The 22,112-nt window shown below is 35.3% G+C and overlaps 1 protein-coding gene across 1 annotated transcript in view; it reads left to right on the top strand.

Annotated features, from left to right (window-relative positions):
* LOC136976941 (glycerophosphodiester phosphodiesterase 1) overlaps positions 1-16,983 on the top strand; it is a 50,757-nt gene extending 33,774 nt beyond the window's left edge. The window contains 3 exon segments of the mRNA XM_067272335.1: positions 15,822-15,914; positions 15,982-16,199; positions 16,397-16,983. Coding sequence (XP_067128436.1) covers positions 15,822-15,914; positions 15,982-16,199; positions 16,397-16,523 — 438 coding nt within the window. The 3' untranslated portion in view covers positions 16,524-16,983.
* The last annotated feature ends 5,129 nt before the right edge of the window (positions 16,984-22,112 follow it).

Raw genomic sequence — 22,112 nt, 5'->3', positions numbered from 1 at the left:
TTGTTTCGACAACAGAGCCTCCCAATGGGGTCTTCTCTATCGTCTACTTTAGCAGAAATTCTGTTGAGGAGTTTGCAGGATATTCTTTTAGCCCTTCTCGTTCTATGATTTTCCTTCTTTTATCTCCAGTATATAGATGATGATCTCGTTTCGTGGAACGGTTTAAATCGCGATTTCTTGGAGCTTTTGGCATTCGTAAATGGTATCAATATATCTACAGTAAATATGGCTTTATGGAAAGTAGTTTATCCTAATAAAAGGTTTGTTATTAATCTTACTTAATTGTACTATAAACTAGTACACGAAAATTTAAATTTTCTTCCCTTTCCAACTCGTGGAGGACTTGCGTACTTGTAATCGACCCCACCGAAGAGGCCGGAGTATCTGGCAAAATGCATTTAGGGAAAAGTTTACAATAATAAAAAGAATTTTTCTTTGTTGGAAACTGGTTTTTTTTACCTTTTAATTTTTGATTCTATTTCATTTTTTATAAATGTTTTAGAGTTAAGAAGTCACTAATCATCCACAAATCAGAAAAGGAAGAAAATTTAAATTTTCTTGTACTAGTTTATAGTACAATTAAGTAAGATTAATAGCAAAATCTGACTCCATTGATTTTTTAAACGATTTTAATTTTTTAAATTAAAAGGTTTGTTTATGTTGGAAGGAAGGTCTGGTATTTCTTATTCCCATTTTTCATATGTATGATAGACTCCAGAAGTGCTATTGTTTCATGGTTACATCTTAAGTCCACAATATTTCATTAAAGTTAGTTAGTTTCTGTTTTTTGCCAGTATATCCTTCCAATTGCTCTTTGAATTAGCCATAGAAGAATTTTAGTCGGGATAGAACTTGCACTATTTTGAGCAGTCGGGTACATTATTCCACGCCCCGTAATGTCCTCGGGATGGAGAATCAAAAATAAAAATTTTTAAAAAAATCTATTCAATCAATTCATTAAGCCACTATTCATCCTAATTGATTAAACCGAAATCCCTTTTTTAAAATAGCAATATATTCTTCATTTATCTAATACCTAATAAAATTTAAAGAAGTTACCAAAGATTTTATTTAGGATAAAAGAAAGATAAATAATTATAAATAGAGTGTAGCTGTATTGGTAATTTACATTATAAGTTTGTTTTAGGTTTGATATGCTGAGAAATATGTAATAAATATATAACCTATCCACAAAAAGCCATATTGAATGATAAACTTTTATTAATAGTTTCTAAATTATTAGAAAACAAATATTTTTCTGAAAAAAATTTTTTTTGGAATAATTCTTACACTAACTTATGTGTTTTTAACTTTATTCTCTGACAGTATATAAGTGCATCTGAACAGTTTTTGCATTTAACTGGCTTATTTTGTAATTTTTAATTTCCAAATGGCAATAACTTATATAGTTTCCTACTACCTTTAATCCTGAAAATTGATAAAGATTTAAATCTTACCAGGAACCCACTTATTTATTTTGGTACCTTAAGCAAAATTCGAGACAATCTTAGAAAGGCGTGTTTTAAATTTTGTAACAATGTTATATATATTAATTAATCAAAAATTAATAAGCGTAATTACAATAATTACATAATTTTCTTGTACAGAATGTAAAAAAGTATACAGAGAAATATGCAAGGGAAGTAAAAACAAAAAATGAAGCATAATCTCTATACTACAATAAAGATTTATTAATTTTATACATTCATTTACAGTAAGCAAAAAATTTATATTGTTTTGTGAAGAAAACATTAACATGATGTCTACAGAATGCTAAAACTGTAAAATTTTAAGTAGAAATTAAAAATTTGCAGAAATTATTTTTGTATAACTGTCGTTACATCAAAAATAAACTGTACATTAAAAATTTCAAACAGTACAATTTAAAACCTTTATAAGTAACCTTTTAATCATGTTATTGGGCATATGTAGAAATATCCTCTACTGCACAATCTAGATTATCAATAAGAGTAGCTATATTCATTAATATTTTATTATATTTGATTACTGTTTCTATTATGTAAAAATAACAAACTCCTTTATGTATTCACTTATTTCCTTTATGTTCATTTGAATGGAAGAAATATATAGCTATATTAAATATCTTGATATCCATATACTGTATTTGATAGATATGAAATATTTCCTTGATTTTAAAACACATTTTTACTTATGCTTGCTTGTACAAAATAGAAGTGCATTTTAGAATTGATAATATCTTACATTTGCAATCCAAAAGAGGAATTGGAAGTTATCGCCAGCTGACCATGTGGTACATATAATTTCATTAATAAATTAAGGAAATTATTAATGAATTTTAAAGATGTGTCCCACGAGCAGCTAACTATTCTTTTCTACTAGACAGGGCCAAAAAGAACAGGTTTGACTGTTTTATGTGAAGTTTTTGCTTTTTGCTTTGAAAATATATGATCACTTTTATTCTGAAGGCTGTTTAATGCCCGATACTTTTTCTTATAAAGTATTTGAAACACGATGATTTATATAACTAAATGACGAACCTTTCGTAAAATATGACTTCGGAAAGCTGGAATGTATTTCGATATTTAACTTTTTCGTAATGTCTTTTGATAAAATCGTCAACCTCGTAAACAATTCCAGTTTAGGTCCTAGGATCTGTTCTGTTTAACGTTGGCATTCTTGATCTTGCTATTTATTTTTGAAACAACCTATATCTATTCCGAACGTATTTATATTTCGGCTTCACAGAACGCGAGACGTAAGTTATTACAGATCGTCGAGTTAATTTTAAAGCATTAATTCAGTTAGTAGTATTTGAAAAATTGGTTAAACTTTCCAATATATTTGATATATGGATTCAATTAGTGTGTAAACTGAAAGTTTTAAACCAAAGCTTTTGCTAAAACAAAAGTAAGTATAAAATTAATTAATATATGGCGTCTTTAAAGATTAATTTAATATCTCTGCTTTGACCAAAGTAGTTAAGGTGTCGGCGTATCGCTGTGGGGACCGGGTTCGAATTCGGAGCGAGCTACTCCCGTAAATTCTTCGTGGGTGGTCTAACCCAGACGTATCGGGCTTCGGCCCTAGCCGTCTCGTTGCTCCGTCGTGGGCCTGGCCGAACCCAAGATAAGTATTATTAAAAGGCCCTCTTAATTCTCATAGAGCAGGAAGAGTTAAAAATGAAAAAAAGAAAAAATTTTTGCTGTTAAATCTTTTGGAATGATTAATGTTGGATGAAGTATTTTAACTAGTAAAGTAAAGAGTTTATACTTTATGCAGTAAGATATATGTAGTTTAGATAGCTTAGTTTGTGGCAAATGATCTGCCAGATTATATCAAGCTATAATATGGCTACTAAGTTATTTAATAATCAAATATTAAGTAATTTTTCCCGTAGGTATGTGTTAGATGTCATTTCTTGATAAATTTAATAATTATAAATAAATTAATATTTAATTCATAACATTCAACATAATTCAATTCATTCATTCATTCATAATATTTATTTCATTTTTACTTTCCTAGCTGTTATATATAACAGAGGGAAAGTACGACACTTGATCAACAAATGACTCTCCTAAGATTTTTACATTTTTGGACTCGGGACACTTTGAAATGTTAGAAATGCAAAAAAATTCGGGGGTTTTTTCCTGTATGTATGGATATTTGTGTGTGTATTTCTGTGGCACGATTTTTTTTCACCCTCTTTGAAGCTTAATAAGCCCTATGGTTTTTGGTGAAAATTTCTGAAATTTTGCATGGAGGTTTGTGCATTAGGGGGATTGATGATATTAAATTTTGGTGAGTAAACATAAGGGGGTGGTGAGATAAAGGGGGTTGTGTGTATCTCTAGTAGGGTCAGACTCAATGACGGTTTTACTCGTTATTAGTATTTACAATTTTTTTAAACTCATCCCTGCACCGAAAATTAAGTTTTTTGCCATTTTATAATAGTAAAAAATATAAATTTTTTTATAACAAATGATGCCATCAAATGTTGCCGGGAAAGTTAAGCAACTTGTTGCCAGATTTTTAATTTAGAAATTTCTGGAAGAAAAGAATTAACCCAGAACAGAACTCGAATCTCCAACTCTTGCTTATCACGTGGGTGTATTACCAATTACACTACTCGTACCTCCGTTTGATCTTTGCTTTCAGAACTACTAATAATTTAGATATGACTGCACCGGTTACTCGCGATGTCAATCGAGAATGACTTACGCACCCATTTCGTGGCATTCGGCCGTCTATCACTTCACGCCGGTGCATATAAACTCCACGTGAAGATGGTAAGCAAAAGCGTGTGCACAGGTCTGTCAGTGATGCTAATCAGAATCAGCTCTAAAAGTTTTGTGCCCCAAGCAAAACTTTTAGAGCTAATCTTTGTTTGTCACTTCTGTTTTTAAATTTGTTTCAGAAAAATACAATTTATTTATTTTAAATATAAAACACAATTTTTTAAAGTTTTATTGTAATTTTAATTGTAATTTCTTCATTTATTATAGAATTATTTTTTGTGAAATGCTACCCCTAAAAATGTACTACCCCAAGCAAATGCTTTCTTTGATGGTGCCTGGTGCTGGTACGGTGGCGGTAGTACCATGGCACCACCAAATGTCTAGTAAATTTTTTTAAAATACAATATTGCTTTAGTCTGGAGCAGTCATCCATTCGCCACGTTTCGGGTGATTAAAATGACTTCATAAAGTTATTTGAGTAGTTTTCAATAAGCATATGTTGCAAATATATTGTCCATTGGCATAAAAAAGTTGACATGGTTTCGCTTTTTAAATAAATATAAAAAGTTAAGAGAAAATGCTTTCGTTAATAAGCTGTAGCATTTTTATTAATCAAGTGAGTTATGATGTAACAAGCAAGAATTTTTTAAATAACCAATAGAACTTTTATAAAAATTAATATTTGTATTTTTTGTATTTAACAAGTTTGACTGTTTAGCATATTTTTTTTGAAATTAAATAGATTTAAATGCTATATTGAATGCAACAGTCGTGTTCTTTTATTTTTATTCTTAATAATGCATTTTATTAAAAGTATACACTATTTAATCCTGTTAGTAATTTGTCTTGCTTGAGATTCTTGTGATATTTAATAATAAAAGTAATTATTTATTTCGAATCTGAACTGGAGAAATATAACTAAAATGAAAGAACTTTATAAAAATACAGTAGTATTTATTAAGAAAAATGTTTGTTGCAATCTTCTATGGCTGGAGATGTGTTTTCTTAATAAACTAGTAGCCCGGGACGCTCCCTAGTGGGCGTTCTAGGAGCAGCTGTATCATTCCGTCGTACAAATAATAAATATATACCACAAATAAAAGTAATAATATACTGAATTTCTCATGGTGTACCCTACTAAAATGCAGTCAAAAACGCAAAAAGAACCGCATTTATTGTTATTTTAATATTGTTAAACAAAAAGCTGAATTTATTGTTAATTTAAATAATAGCTAGGGGCGCTTCTAGTTGCCGTTTTGGCATACCGTGACAGAGACTGCCGTTTTCAGTTTTATATTGTGTTCAAATTCAAATAATAATTTTATTTTTATATAAAATATTTATTATGTATATAATATACATGAGGACATTGATTGAAACCAAATTATAATAATCAAATACTTCAAACTACACTCCCCTCCAAAAAAATAAACACGGCATGCAAATTCTCAGATAAGGAGTGAATGTATGAGTTTTATTGGATGGAACTTGTTACATGCTTCTGCAAATATCGAAACATGACTAAATTACACATAGGCTCTGTTCGAAATATGCAAATTAGCCTATTGGTTAAAACAAGTGTTTCATTGTGTGCTTTGAAATTTCAACTGAGGTCATGACAGTAAAATTGCAAAATAGTCAATTTGTGAGTTGTCTCAAAGAAGACGTTTAGATGATCGTCAAAGGTGACGAGCTGTGAATACGTTAGAATTGGATCGATCTATTGGAGAAGTTCCGTTCTTCAGAGTCCACCATTCTATGATTTCACGCCTGTGGACCCAATTCCAAAATACTGGAACAGTAAGCGGAAGGCCATGCTCGAGTCACCCTTGAGTTGCAACTTGTGATGACCGTTATCATTATTGGTCTGACGCAATAGGAACGGCAACAGCACTGCTTCACATTCAAGCCTTGTTGCAGCTACAGGAAGGTCTATATCTATGATTCTATGACTACTGTAAAATGGAAATTGCAGCGCATAGATTTTATGTACGAGGTTAAAGCCAGACATTTGTGTTCTAATGTCTGCTAGGCACAGAGTAGTCCGTTTACAATGGTGTCAGCAGCGTGTCACTTGAACTGCAGACAATTGGAGCAATGTCCTTTTTACCAATGAATCACATTTTGCTTTGCAGTCAGACGATTGATAGATTTTTGTGTGGAGAGAGACTGGTATACAGTATCAACCGATTAACATTGTTCGGCATCATTCTTTTTCTGGCGGTGGCATCATTGTATGGGTCGGGATTTCCCTTGGTGGACGTACTGATCTCCATGTTTTCCACAGTGGCACTGTGATGAGCGTATTGTGACAAGAAAGATATCGGGATGAAATTCTTGACCCATATGTTTGACCTTATGCAGGTGCAATTGGTTCTGAATTTGTTCTTATGGATGACATTGCCAGGCCACATAGAATTTGTACAGTATGCAATTACTTAATTAATGGCAGAAGGAACCAGTGAATACACTGGCCAGCATATTCACCGGATCTGAACCGTATAGAGCATGTATACGGTATGCTCTCGGGAGAGTTGTATCTTTCTACCCACCAAATAATGACAACACCATTGTCATCTGGACTTCTCTTCATCGGTTCGACACCTTCCACCACTCCATCCCATTTCTCCATCTACCCAGCCGTATCACTAAATCACTGTATATTGAGTTTACTAATTCTGTTGTATAAAATAAATATGTACCTGTACTCTACACGCTCACATTATGTACAGTACCTGTATCTCAACCAAATAATTGGTTCCCGACGGACGCTCGTAGATCCCTCTTCTCTTCCCCTTTCTATCCCTTCCCCTTCTCCTCTCCCATCCAAACCACTCCTCCTTTTTCTTAAAGGCTATACCAATGAGTTCGGCCTTTCTCCTTTCCCTAATCGTGTATCTTCCTACCAAATCCCTCCAAAAACTACCCAAGAGATCTCATACAACAGTGAGGATTACCGTCTTCCAACTTCATTAATCTTCCGATAATTGGCACGAATCATCATTGTGCAGTCTGCAATAGTGTAAGAGGAGGTTATATTTCTTATTGACAAACATTTCTCGTTCACAAGTACGACTTATTGTTTGTCCATTTCTTTGTTAATTTTTTTGAATGCCATACTATACATTCAAAACTATCTTTTTGTATGCTACCAATAGGCAGAGTTCCATTTTATATTGTAAAATTTGAAATAAATTTCTGCAGTTATTTCTGATTTTTGCTTTCATGCTTATATTTTGGAGGGAGAGTATAATATGTAAAGCATGAGAATAGAAAAGGAAGCATTTTAAACTTAAAATATGATTATATATATCATTTACCATAAATTCTTATACGATCATACGTAAAAAAAAAAAAAACATTTTTTACAGGCATAATTTTTGCCAATTAAATGATGTCTGTCCTTTGTCATATTTTTCACACGTGTTTTTAATGCTAGCTTTCGCTTTTATTTTTACAAAGTAGCGGAATAACTAAATGCATTTAGACGAATAATTTAGAAAACTCTTGTGCAGATTCTCGAGAATTTCAATATAAGATCTTAATGTATTTTTTTCTGAAAAGATCAAAACTTATTTCACTTTTTTGAGTTTGGTGATGGCTTGGATGGTGCCATAAACTAGGCAGACCATACCATTTACAATCCAACTGGGGACCCATTTCAGAATCAGTGAAATTGGGATCTAAAACTGATCGAACTTTGGTTATTTTTTAAAATTTATTTATTTATTGGTCTATAAATTGGTGATGTTATATTGACGTATTAACTATGTATTAATAGATGCACGTAAAGCTAGAATTAAAAAAATATATATTACCAATCTTGCAATAACACACCATCAACTGCCGTAAATCATCGGGCTACAATAAGACATTTCTTATCGTCACGAAATCCACATTTTAAGTGATGCTGAATTTATAACTAACTTATTTAATAGACAATTTGGATCGAGCTTTGTTCTCCCATCTGTCATCGGTGTTAATTGATCTCACTGCAATTGCACCTAAGAAGTAGATCCAGCTTAGGGCAAGAAAATTCAGTTTCCGAACTATTGATGTTGGTGAAAAGTAAATACAGTCAAACCTGTTTTTATGCGGTCTTTTTTTGTGCGATTTTTTATTTGTGCGGTATAGTTGGCGACTAGTCTCGTGCGATTCGTCATGTCTCACGTTGACTTATTATAGCTAAATAAACTTATTATAGCATAAATGCACTTATTATAGTAATATTATTGCATGAATATGCGAAAAATGAAATAATTTACTTTTTAAGTCAACAAAACACCACCTGGACAAAAATATGTAAAACAGACGATAGACCAGACGATGCAGTCAAGTGCTGACATCTGTTGTCAATAAATTCTATTTCGTACGGTTTTGAGTTATTTTCTATGTGAGACTTTTTTATGCGGTCCCTGTTGACCGCATAAAAAAATTATTTTTTAATTGTGTTGCGAAAACTATTTTTTACAGCCATTCGTGAAGTTTCGTGCGATTTTTTATGCGTTTTTTTTAATGCGGTCCCTATCCACCGCATAAAAACAGGTTTGACTGTATCTTTTTTAGCGCGTATGTCTCGCTATCTCGATCGAGTTTCAAATTCAATCGCACTGTGGTCTCCTGTGGGTAACGATACGAACTTGTTCGGGATGTCGGGTAGTTTTTTTTTTTTTTTTGGTAACTCTTTCCACCCAGTGGGCACTAAGAGGGCCTCTTATAGCAAGCCCATTATGGGTTCGGCCAGGCCCACAATGGTGCGGCCGGGTGGTGAGGGACGGGGACCGACATATCCGGACGGACCACCCCCGAAAAATTCCTGGGGATTTCTCGACCCGTCCGGATTCGATCCCGGGTCCCCCAGGGCGGCAGGCTGCTAACCTTGACCGCTCGGCCATCCGGCCGCGATGTCGGGTAGTGTGAACTCGTGGCACCAGGCAGTCTATTACCGTAAATCTGGTTCGATGGATAGTTTAGATTATGGTTTATTTCTGGTTAAATATGGCCGACTTCATCAAAAATTACAGTAGAGTTAGTTCATTACTCGTCGATCTTTGGGACGAAAATTCATTTTATGATCCTTTCTTGTAATAATATTTAATTCCATCCGTTATAGAACGAAATTAGCTAATATTATATATTATATTACAGATTCTGAGATAATTTGTATTAGAAATTAATGGAACCAAGTATTTTTAAGATTAATTCTCAATTTCTGATCTAAGCTTTTTGCTTATTGTTACTTAATTTAAACATTCCTTTTTAAAAAACTAAAAAAAAGTATTAAAATTTTTCTAGCGAGAAGTCGCTCTTTCTCAAAATTTTGCGAAAAATCGACTCCTTAACGAGTAATAACCAGATCGACAAATGGTGAATAAATATCGTTGCACGAGACAATTAAGTCACCACATTTCTGTAATGCGTATTCATACTTATTCGCATCGATGAATATTTTCTGGCTGGCGCCCGTTCGAAGGTCTATCCGCTCGACGCCCGGTTACGAAACTGGTACCAGTGTAATTATATTACCAAATGCGAACCAATCCAAATACCGGAGTATCGTTTTTAAACGCGCTACTTCAGACTAGGTAAAGAGTGTAATAGTTAATGGAAAATAAACTGTTTTTCGTACTAATCTAACGCATAAATTATCATTAAAAAACTGTTTTCAAATTAATATATTTGATAACGATGACGATAAAATATAAACAAGTCTGTTTTTTTGTATTTTTTGTTACATCGATGACATATACAATTTATCCCAAAAACAATAGAGCGATGGCACATTAAAAATTAAAAATAAAATTCTTGTTGCGAAAAGAATTGATTAGATAGGGTTGCCTGCTTCAATGCGATCACGTGACAAATCTTGACTTTTTGAAAAAGAACAAAGTATGAATATACTTTGTTCTTTTGCACGAGAGAACGAGACTCGCGGGAAATGTGGCGCCGATGCCCACGAATATAAAGGGACCAGTCCCACCGGTGCCTCTGGAAATTTCCCGGTGGTTCTTTTGATACGACCGACTCCAACTGTTGCGCGGAGATCTTAATTTCTTTAATTGCAACGAAACAAATCGCTGGTGATTTTTTAAAATTTTCCCCAAAACCAAGAAACTCTGCAAATATCAGAAGTCGTATCTGAAATTTCTGGGGTTTACACAGATTTTACTACGTGCGCTCGTTGTATTTTTTAAAAAATTATAGAGCTATTTTTGGGAATATCTCGCGATAAAACGACGAGACAGTAGTATTAAGATACGTTTTACATTCGTTTTTTGGCGCCTTACGCAAAAATAAAGTAGACCTTACGAATGTTTGCAACGGTTATATTCTCGGTCGTAATTATTTTAAAAATGAAACTAAGTGTAAAAAATCAATTACTTATTAAACTATTCTGGAAATTTTAAGCATAATTCGGAAAATGCGTAGTAAATAATTTAATTTTTAGTGTCCAGTTATCTGGGAAAAGTCTTCTAAATTAAAATAATTAGTTATAATTATTGGAAGGGCAATGCCGGATATTTTAATATGGCTTCGTAATTGTGACAATTGTCTCGCATAATTTCTGCTTCTCTCGAGATTATTCTTCGCAAAGTCGGTAATATTTCTAGACTGGGGAGAGCCAGCGAGTAACCAATGAATTATTAATGAATGGCAATTATTTCGGCATCTCCAAATTATTATATTTAACTTTCGCATTGTTTTTCGATGCAGTTTTAGGAACTTTTAGAATTTGACACACGTTTTCCAAAAAATTAAATATATAAATGGTAATTTAGACGTTAATTTAAACTAGATTTGTAGTTTGTTTATTTATTTGAATCGAGAGTGTATCCTATAGATCGAAGATTAAGATTCAAATGCACTAGACAAGCTATAGTGTTCCGATATACCTTGGTACGTTAAAAATCTGTTTTCGGTTATTTCTTCTTGCTAATAATGTGTAAGCCTCCGTGAAATTAGTGGAAACGTTTATTTTTCTCTTTTGATTTAATATATTCGAAAACTTAAAAACACTTTTTATGTAATAATTATCGACATCTTTATTAATATACCGGTAAATATAATATGTCGAACTTTTAGTTCTCGCCATTGTATCAATACCGTAGAACTTTCCGCCGCTTTAAGGAATCCAAATTCAAATCCAGTTCGGAGCTTTTGTGAGTTTTTTTAATTACTTGTATTTCGTTTTATACTCTAGTTCGGGCCTGGCCGACACGCGGCCCGTCGGGTTAAATTGTGTGGCCCGCTAAGCGATTTTATATATCTATTAAAACCTTTGTTTCTCGTTACGTGTATACCAAAAGAATTAAATAAATGAAAATTTGCGTGTGTCATTGTTATAATGCGACAGTTAATTATATTGAATCTTGTATAACAATAAAATCTTATTCGTTTTGTATTTGTTTTACTTTTTTTAAAAGCGTGTTTGCCCGAAGTGTGGCCCACCGTAATGTTACGCGTCACCAAAGTGGCCCGCGAAATAATTTGGGTTGGCCAGGCCTGCTCTAGTTCATTCGCATTTATTCGGTTGTTCGTTTAGTGTGTATTTTGTGTATAAAATGTTTAAGTGATGAAAAACCAACGTTTTTTGAAATACTCGAGTAATTCTAGTCAAAATGTAGTCTTTTGACTAGAAATTGATGCTTTCGAAAGGTATTGAAAAAACTATTAGCCGAATATAGTGTACTGCGCTAATGGTGGGAAAGCCGTGCATGGATAATCCAAACTGCGTACGGTACTACATTAAATTGTATCGAAGAAGAAATAACTTACAAATAACTGTTTAATTACGATCACCCGGTACAAAAAAATAAAGTACCCTTATTCAACGCTGTCCAAAGTGAGGTTTAACGGTCTAAATGCAACCTAATCTGGTATGATATTTTAGGGCACGAGGAAGACATTTCCGTAAAAAAATAGTACCAAAAGTCACCACTATGACGTTTTTGGCTCTGCGAGCAACAAACATTTTATTTTGTACAGGATACTCGTGCTTAACAATCTAAGAGATATTGCTTAATGTGGTCTCCGTTCTGAAGGTGATGAACAATATGTTCGACGGCCTACCGTAATTGAGCCTCCGGATGCTTTTCACACGCCGTGTAATACCGTCTTTCAAAGCTGCTAAATTTACGTCCTCGATAAGCCGTACTTTTTAAATGTCCCATACCTAAAACCACACAGACTGATATTTGGAGAACGAGGTTGCCGGGCGGTCGGAAACGCCCGACTAATCACTCTTAGTTTGTGAAATGTCACCGAAACAGAGTGCTCCGTCTTGCACGAAAGCGGTTGACTGCTCAAATGTTACCGGTATTCACTGTTGCACCGAGGTAAAAATGTGTCCCTTCGCTCCACAGAGCCCGATGTATCCATTGTGGTAAGAAATACTGTATCGATGTAAAAGTCGATCGGTTTTCCTTTTCGCGGCAAGTAACTGCCGGATGTGGCTGATTCTATACTGATGACAATGCACCAACTTTCTCGGTACCTTCCACGCTGTGCCATAGGATACACCCAATTGCCGTAACACTGCACACGCGCTATTGCGTACTATAATATTATTCGTCGACAGTTCAAAATTAGCTGTGGTAACTTCGTTAACAACTTGTGAAGCGATCTCTCTAGACGGCGTCGAAGTTTCCGCCGTTGACTGGTTGAACTCCTAAACTACTGGTTTACCCGTATTGAGTGATTATTCGCCCGAAAGCTGGATGGCGGGAAATGGCAAAATTTCCCAAGTGCAGCCAGAGCAATGTCGTTATTTCATAAAACAACTTCACAAGAAATGCCCGTTTTAGCAAATGATAGCCATCGTAGTTGGTAAGATTAATATTCGACAGTTGTTGCCACCCACAACTCGACTGCAACACTTATGCTTATGCGAAGGAAACCTCTTCGTTGCTTGCAGAGCCAGAAGAGCCTTAATGGTGAATTTTGGTGGTAATTTTTTTAACGAAAATGTCGTCGTACCAAATCTCCGTAGACGGCGTTGAATAGCGGTACTTTAAATACGACCACCGGGTATTTTTAATTTACATATTTAATAATAGAGAGGTTTTGCTCGACCTTCCAAACGCTGTTGTCAAACTTCTAGGCTTACGGGATGGCGGCGCTCAACGTTCGACGTTCACGTTTTAGAGACGAAAACTTTGGCCGCAACCTCTCTAATGCGGTATTGTTTTAACAAATGGTACATTTAAAACACGATGCTTTAAGTATAAGTTTTTTCGCCGTTAAATCGGAAGCGCCGTTTGTGTTCTCGAACATTATGTTATTTAAAAATAGACGAATCGAAATGTTTCGAGTTTCTCGAAGGAAATATTCAAAAACCAAAATACAAGAAACACAAACGTGGGTTAAACGTGGACGTGCGTACAACACGTGGTACTAACTCGTTCGATGAACGGTCTCGGTGAACGAATTGGTATCACGTGATGTTCTCGACACGTCGTATCACACAGTAATTGTCGATTACGCTTCTAAACAATTACTGTGTGACGTGGCGCGGATTATAAATTTAACTTTAGTTACAAGCTGTCGTTTATAATACTGTATGTTTAAAATACCCGAATAATTTAAATTTTTGTGTAATTGTTTTAATAATAATAAAGCTTAAAAATAACTTAGAAATTTTATTAGAATGCCGGTCTGACGATTCCCAGAGCCACTTCTGATGTTAACTAATTGTTATATCTCGGGAAATTTATAAATAAAATAAATACAAATGTATTTGATTTATTTTTTAATTAGAAGATAAACATACATATAGAAATATTAATCGAATTATACGAGAAATAAACTATTTCTCCTTTAATTAATTATTATTTGCTCGAATTTTCCACGTCATCTTTTTATAGCTCAGTATAAAACAAGAAAAAGATGCAGGAAAAAACTCACGCTAATTGATGAATTAAATTTGGAACGAAAAAGATATTAATATTTAAAATATAAATACGAGCCGGAGTAGAGGGAGAGATGGAGAGATAACCTCGGACAATACTCATCGTCATAAATTGAAGGGTGCCTTAATTTATTCCGACCAACTTCTTACAAAAATGCAGCCATTTCTGCTCTGGTACTGTACTGCTCTACATCCAAAGAAGCAGATCCGCAGTTAGAATGTATTAAATAAGCAGACCCGAACGAGGATTATTATATCGACTGTAGTTTCTGTTTATCTACGCAACTTATTATATTAATTAATCGGGATAAAAGTACGATATTTACTAATGCTGTTAACTTACCATCTTGTTAATACAAATTCATTTTTATAGAAGACAAAAAATCTGTCACTCTTATCCGTTCAATTTTCTCGGGACAGAAATAGACAAATGTTTCTTCGCGAGTAAAACAATTGTTTTCTGGTGTAAAAACTTAAATTTATTTAACGTCATCGGTTTTTAGTGACGAGAACGAAGACCCCTGTCAAGGACACTCTGTTGCAAAGTCAACATCGCATGAGTGAAAGCTGGATTGATTCCCGTGGAACGAAGAGGGGGAAGAGAGAGAAAGAGTTCTTTAACGATTACTACTTCCGATCGTGTTTATAAACGTTAATTGCCACCCCCTAACGGATGGGAATTTATACAAATCTTTGCGAAACGTAAATAGTTTGGGTAATTACAATGAGTCTTCTAAACTGGTGGCAGGTCCGGCGCCACTTGCAACGTCTGTGTTTACAAACCGGCACCTGGAATATTTAAGTAAAAGACCAGGAAGTGGTTTGCCGTCTGCATTCGAAAGACAAATATCGATGACGTATCAACAGTTTTTTCTTTATTTTTCCCCTCTCGCTTCTTCACCGACAGAAATTTAAATTAAACCGAAACGAAGCAGATGTTTTGTATTACATATTCAATATATTTATATAGGGATGGGTTTAGCGGGATTTATTTAGACTAGATCCCGTCGAGGTGGCTCCATCTGGTTGTTTCTTAAGAAGATTGATGCTCGGGAAGAAGACGAGAAATAAACTTTGTCGACCGCACCATTACACATCGGAGATGGTTTATGTTGTAACTGAACTCCTTTATTCGCTGACGGTGGATGATTAGCCGGGGAGAAAAGCCAAGGGTGGTTACTGACCATCGGGTGTTGACCCCTTATCAACCGAACAGAAATAGTTCTCCCCTTTTATATTATACGAGTCGACAATGGCGCCGGGCCAAAGTTGTTTCTATTATAAAATATCGTTTTTAATATTCTAAATGTTTTTATGATGAAATATTCTTTAGTTGTTTACAGTTTTCTAGTATAAAAGTTGACGTGGAAGTTGCCACACTTTAAAATATTCTTCCGTGCCTTTTGTTAACCGTTTTCGCTTGTGTTTCTGGTATTACCTGTTATAAAAGCAAATAAACAAGTAATTTACGTAATAAATTAACAATTAAGAATATTCATTTCTTTGTATACGGTGAAACCTGTGTAAACCGGACCGAATATTTTCCGTTTTGAACAGGTTTTACGTTAGTAAGTAAATTATAAAGTGTTTTAACGAATAATTAAACGGCTTTGATAGATTTATAGTTAATGATTATTAAAATAATATTTCTAGTTGTTTTAAATTAAAAATGAACTTATATTTAATCTCCTTAGGCGGTGACATTGATGGAACACATGTTTAGTAAATACCCAGATCTGTATAAGATGTCAATAGTGGCTTCCTTTTATCCAAATTTTATCTATCAGGTAAGAATTTCTCTATTTGTTTACCACGTCTGCATTTAAACCATTAACGATTTATCAATTTTTCTAGTTGAGACGAGTGGATTCTAAAATAGCGACCGCTTTGATATGGCGCCCCACGGTCGTTTCTACCGATAGCTATCCCAACGGTCGACCTAGACACAAGTCGACGATTAAAATGTTTTTGGCTAACGTGGCCGATTACGTCTTGGAATGGTCGATACATAATTGGCTTTGGTACGTAGCCGGTTCGTCCGTCGTCCTCATCCATAAAGACTGTCTGTCACCGTAAGTGTCGCTTTAGTTAATTGTTTATTATGTAAAGAATGCCACTCCATCCTTTCTCTGGCAGTTATTTAAGTCTCCGGCGATTGCTGTAAGGAATGCTCTCACTTAAAATTAACTGCCAGCATCCCTTGCAACAGTCCATCTTTACGGCATTTTAACTTATTCTTTAATGTCTGACCTCTGTTTTTTACGTGTAGGCATTACGTTAGGATGTGGAAAGATCGAGGTGTTAAAGTATTAGCTTGGACAGTCAACCATCCAGTAGAGAAGGATTATTTGAGTAAATGGTTGAAGGTACCTTACATAACGGATACGATGCAATGAAACCACTCCAATCTAACGAAGAAAATGCATATTTTGTTTGCTTATTTATGCCCATCTCGAAGCATAATCGGTATAGTAACTGTTTCTTTCCTATTAAAAGGTGTACCCTATTGTTTTAAAGGACATTTTCTATAAAATAGAAGCGAGAAAAAGTGTTTTAAACACAATATATTTATAACGGTAAGCAACAGCAAAAGAAAAAAAAATGTAAAATTATTAAATGTAAGTTTTATTACGAAATATTTTTATATCGCCAAACTCCTGGGGAATTTTTTTTACATTTTGCTTTATTTAAATTGAGATTTTAAAAGGAAATAACGCTTTAATAAAGAGATTCATCCCGGGAAACTAGCAACGTTGTTCTGGTTGCCAGTTTCGTTTTAAAGCTTGTCACATTCCACAGTTTCTAGTTAGAGATTTTAATGATAAATAAAGAAAAATTTTCACTCATTTTATCAAATTTGATGCCGTTTTCTCATTAATTATTTCTTATTTTATATATATTTAACAAATTTTATCAAATAAAAGTTTATTAAAGGCTATGGTATATTTCTTGGTTTATATTTACACACTGTACTTACTGTACATACAACTTTAATTATTTTTTTATTATTATTAAACGGAATATCTTTATATACAGAAATAAATTACAGGTTTTTTTAATACAGTATAAAGATCAAAATTGTAGACTGTAAATTCTTACCGTCGTCTTTCCTTAATCTCGAGAACGGCCTTAGATAGATGAAAGACGAGACAGATAAGGAAACCGTAGGGGCAGGAGGCCCCAATTAACTATATAAGAACTTCCGGTGCAACCGGAAGTCACGTTATTTCAATTTAAAAAATTCCCCCGAAAGGTTTTAGGTAGATGAACGGCACGACTCTATTGTTAAAGGAAAAGTACGATGTACACGGGCACGCTACTACTGATTTCAGGTGAAGAGCATATATTTTAAATTAAATAAATTAAAAATATGTTTAAAAATTACAGCCCGGCTTTGTGACCATGTCAATAAATAATTGCTAATATTTATTAAGTTCTACATGTTTGTTTCTATAATTTATTTCTAGGTGTTCTGCAAGTCAGGCTCTATAAGACTTCTGTACAAGTTTTTAAATTTATTGTTTTGGACTTCAAAACTTCTAAAACATAATACACGCCGCATAATCAAGAAAGGAATCTCTATACTAAAAAATCCACTAACGAGTTGCCTAACTTTCCCCGACAAAAAAGCTAAAGTTGTGTGTTGCGTCCATCCGTGTATATTATTTTTCAAAAAATTTTACATTATTATTATTATTATTATTATTAACCGGCGACCAAGCGATTCTGTTCCATAACACTGGAAATTCGGTCGTGGGTTCGCGCCTGGCCAGGACGAGATGGCCACGTGGAGTTTTACGGGATTTCTCCACGTCTCTAACACCTAAATGGGGGTAAAAATCCTCCCAAAAGGTATTTCCCGGGCTCTTCGCGAGTAATTTCGTACTGTCAAGCAAAACGCATAGGCCGGCTCTTCGCAGGATAAATGCCTACTCAATAACCTCCATAATTAACCCCGATACGAGAGAGAGATTAATTATAAAATGGCAAAGGACCTAATTTTGAGAGTAGAGACGAGGTTTTTATTTTTTTAAATTGTAAATGTTAATAACGTGTAAAATCTTCATTACGTCCGACCCCACTCGAGATTCGACACGTGACTCTTCTCTCTCTCTCTACTCCTCGACCTTTATCCACCAAAATTTAATAGCATCGATGCCCCTAATATACAAACTTCCGTGAAAAATTTCAGAAAATTTCGACAAAAGGCACAGGAGTTATTAAGCTTCAAATTTGGTGAACAAAATCGTGTCCCCCCATACACACACAACACTAACATCCATACATATAGAGAAAAATCCAAACTTATTTATTTGCATTGCTCGGCATTTGAAGGTCCCCGGGTCCAATACTGTAAAATTTTTTGGGAGGGGTCATTTGAGGGAAACGAAAATTACGACGTTAATATCGCGCACGAATCCGCCATTTCAACACTGAAAAATAACGGCAGTTACCCCGAGAGACACGAAAGGAGAACTCCGACAAGAGATTAACATCTTATTCCAAAAATGCACGAGGAAAAGTCGGGGTGCCTAACTGTAGTTGCGAAGGTGTCCCGTGGTGCGAGACCATTGGCCGGAGTTCGTGTCACGTGACATTCTCGACGTCTGGGGTTAGTACTAGCGTAATTCGAGAGATATACTAGTCTCCATTACGCCAACGTTTTGAGAATATCACGTGGTATCGACTCGTCTAGTAAGACCAATCGCCGGACGAGTTCTCGTCACGTGACATCCCGAGACACTGGCGTTGCTGATTGGCAAAACTCGAGACGGCATCCAGAAACGGAAAGGAAGGAATATTTCACCGGTGAGATAACGTTTCGTTTTGCCAACGATACCCAAATCGAGTACGTCGATGCCCCAAACATCTCTCGATTCGGTTTGGTCCGGTTTATTTGCTATTGTCAACGCGATCTGACCGAGGGGGTGCCTCCCGGGAGGACTTTGTGGAAACTGGCTCCTTTCGGATGTTACAAACGTGAAGAAAAACCCGAAAAACTCCACGTGGCCGGCCGCAACCAACTACCAATGTTCGGTGGTTTTATCCATTCGGCCGCTGTCGGGCATCTTTTGATTCGGACAGATTTCTTTGTCAGTTGCGATTCTTGGATTAAAATGTAAGAAGTGGTGACAGGTCTGATCCACGCTACCCAGTCGCTCACGGTTCCCTCGAATATTTATTAGTTGTGCGCAATGTACGTATTTACACTTCGAGTAACGCTCGAGTCTCCGTGTGACGTAAATTTGTACGTTAGTTAATACACAGTCACAAAAATAATTAGTTGTTTGGCGATGGCCGAACTTTCCGAAGGCTCGTTACGTCCAACTAATAGATTTTCGACCAAAATTTTCAATATCTTTAGCCGAAATTTACCTACTTTCGAAACGATTAATCGAAACAAACGAATTATGCCCGAGGCGTTACTTCAAAAGTATCTACTAAAGCAATTCGTAGCTCTCTCCAGCGATTTTTGCCGTATTTGTTACTTTGGCCGCGTTTCTTTATGTAGCCAGAGTGTAGCGAAATGACGTCACGAGCAGTGTCGGCCAATTATAAACCAGTTTCGGTGTGTCGGCTGCAAAGCGCTGCATAAAGAAACGCGCCTTTGTGTCGACTTTCGCAAAATTTGTAGAACCTTTGGCGATACAAATTTACTCAATGTATAATTAAATCGAGTTTCGAATTCGTCGTAGGGTCATTTCCACATCCGTTTATGGTCCACGGATCCTCAATCGTGCGGTTAAAATCGTAAAAGAAATTATGTAGATTTTTTAAAAGGTGTTTCTTGGAAACATTTCAGTGGATATTAAATTGCGCTTTTTTTACCTGGAAAAAATCTTTTAACATTGATTCAAAAAACTTTTCTTTGCAAAAACCAACCTAATCACTTCACAGAATCGAAATACACATTGAAAAAAGCTAGCGACGAGTTGCTTAACTTTTCCGGCAACATTTGGAGGCACAGTCTGTTATCATATCCTATTTTAAAAACTTTCTATAATAGCGTTTTGAGGGTAGGGATGAATTTTATTTAAAAAATTGTAAACGCTAATAATTAGTTAAATCGTCATTAAGTCCGACCCTGCCGGAGATACACACGACCCCGTTATCTCCCCACCCCTTCGATCTTTAACTGCCCAAATTTAATACCATCGATCTCCCTAATAAACAAACCTCCCTACAAAAAAGCACAGGAGTAATTAAACTTCGAAGAGGGTGACCAAAATCGCCCCACACATCCACTAACATCTATACCTGCAGAAACCCCCGAATTTTTTTTTCTTTTTTTTGTTTTGTTTTTTTGCATTTCTCGACGTTTCGAGGTGTCTTAAATCCAAAATGTACAAATCTTGGGTCATTTCTTGACCAATCGTCTCCGCCATTTTATGATGGACGAGAAGGAAGAGACGATGTCAAAAATTGAATGTGGAATAGAGTTATACGTATAACGATGATATTTAACAAAACTGACCGTAGATTTTGCTATTTGCACGAAATTAAACTGTAGATTTTTTGAAATTTTCGACGTTGCTTTGGTATTGTATTTATCTCTAAAAGATAAGTGATTCGAACTTCTCTCCACATCTGAAAAGCTGCGTTAACAGATAAAAATTTACAACTATTTTAAACAGCCACAAAGTCGAAGAAGACGATTAAAAGTTTTATTAACTTTAATAATATATCATCTGTATTTATTCAATTATTAGTTAATTTTTCTAATTTATTATGAGTTTTGTCTGAATTCTGTAGAGAATTCTGAAAGACACTGGATTGGATTGGATTATTTGTTTACGGCAAAGCCACACGTGGACGTTCTGCCGAGGGGATGTCTACCGGGAATTGGCCCCTATTTAGGTGTTACGAACGTCAAGAAAAACCGGAAAACTCCACGTGGCCGAGCCGGCCACGTGGAGTTTTCCCGGTTCTTTCGGTGTATTTCGTGCCCACCAGAGGCCTAGTGGATAATAGTAGTTGGTGATGGGTTTGCGGAATTTTCCGGCTTTCTTCACGTTTGTAACACCTAAATAGGGACCAGTTTCCCTTAGAAAGCCCTTTCGGGGGCATCCCCTTTTCGATATATTGCCCACGAGTAGCTGACACAAATATACAAACGTTTTAGCAGCCTGGGAAGAAGTGCAATCGTACGAATGATATCTAACGGATATTGTGGCCCGAGGCAGTTTTTGACTTTTCTTGGTTCGAGCCTGTTTCGGATACAACTGATGCGTGTGGAATGACCAAAACGTTGGCATTAGGAATTTTGACATCGATTATGTCGACGAGTTGCTAGAAAGTCACGGAGAGCCATTCTTAAAGAATGATTTGGAAGAACTGGCAGAACAACCGGCTAAAGAAAACAGTGAAGAGGAGAAAGAAGTTTGGGAAATGGTACCATCGAGGCTCTCGTCACAAAGACATTGAAAAAGATTTAACAGCTACAAATTTCCTGTGGATCTCGTGTAGACCAATGATCTTGAGAATGTAGCTCTTTCATCCAAAGAGCAGATGTAACAAATTCTCTCAAACAAATTTTCTGCGGATGGCCCCCATCCGCAGAAAATTTTCCAGGGGAGGATAAAGCTTGGAGACAAATAATTAGATCGATAAATTTTTATTTAATTATTTAATTTTTGGTGTTTTTTCACAAGTAGATTATAGAATACAGTATTTCTTCAAAGCATCCCTCCATCGAGGATGCAAGATTACGTATCACTTCTACGATTATAATTTGTGGAATTTTTTACTCGATCTCGGGGAGGGACGAGTGCTCCGTTTGCCCACCTTTGCGGACCCTATACTCTCAAACCATACTATAACGTGGGGAAGAGAAGGCGTAAGTCCTAACAGACACACTTAATGTAATTCTTAGCCAGAAAACCTCGGAGCCTGTCGATTAAATGACCCTCAATCGAGACCACTTTCATTCGGGCTTCTTCATTATGCCACTGTTTTCAAATACGTTTTTAATTTTTACTTTTTGT

This window comes from Centruroides vittatus, unplaced genomic scaffold, assembly GCF_030686945.1.
Source record: "Centruroides vittatus isolate TY-2023 unplaced genomic scaffold, ASM3068694v2 contig_436, whole genome shotgun sequence".
NCBI classification, from domain to species: Eukaryota; Metazoa; Arthropoda; class Arachnida; order Scorpiones; family Buthidae; genus Centruroides; species Centruroides vittatus.
Note: the sequence above shows the minus strand (reverse complement) of the source record. Positions and strands in the feature narration are given on the sequence as shown.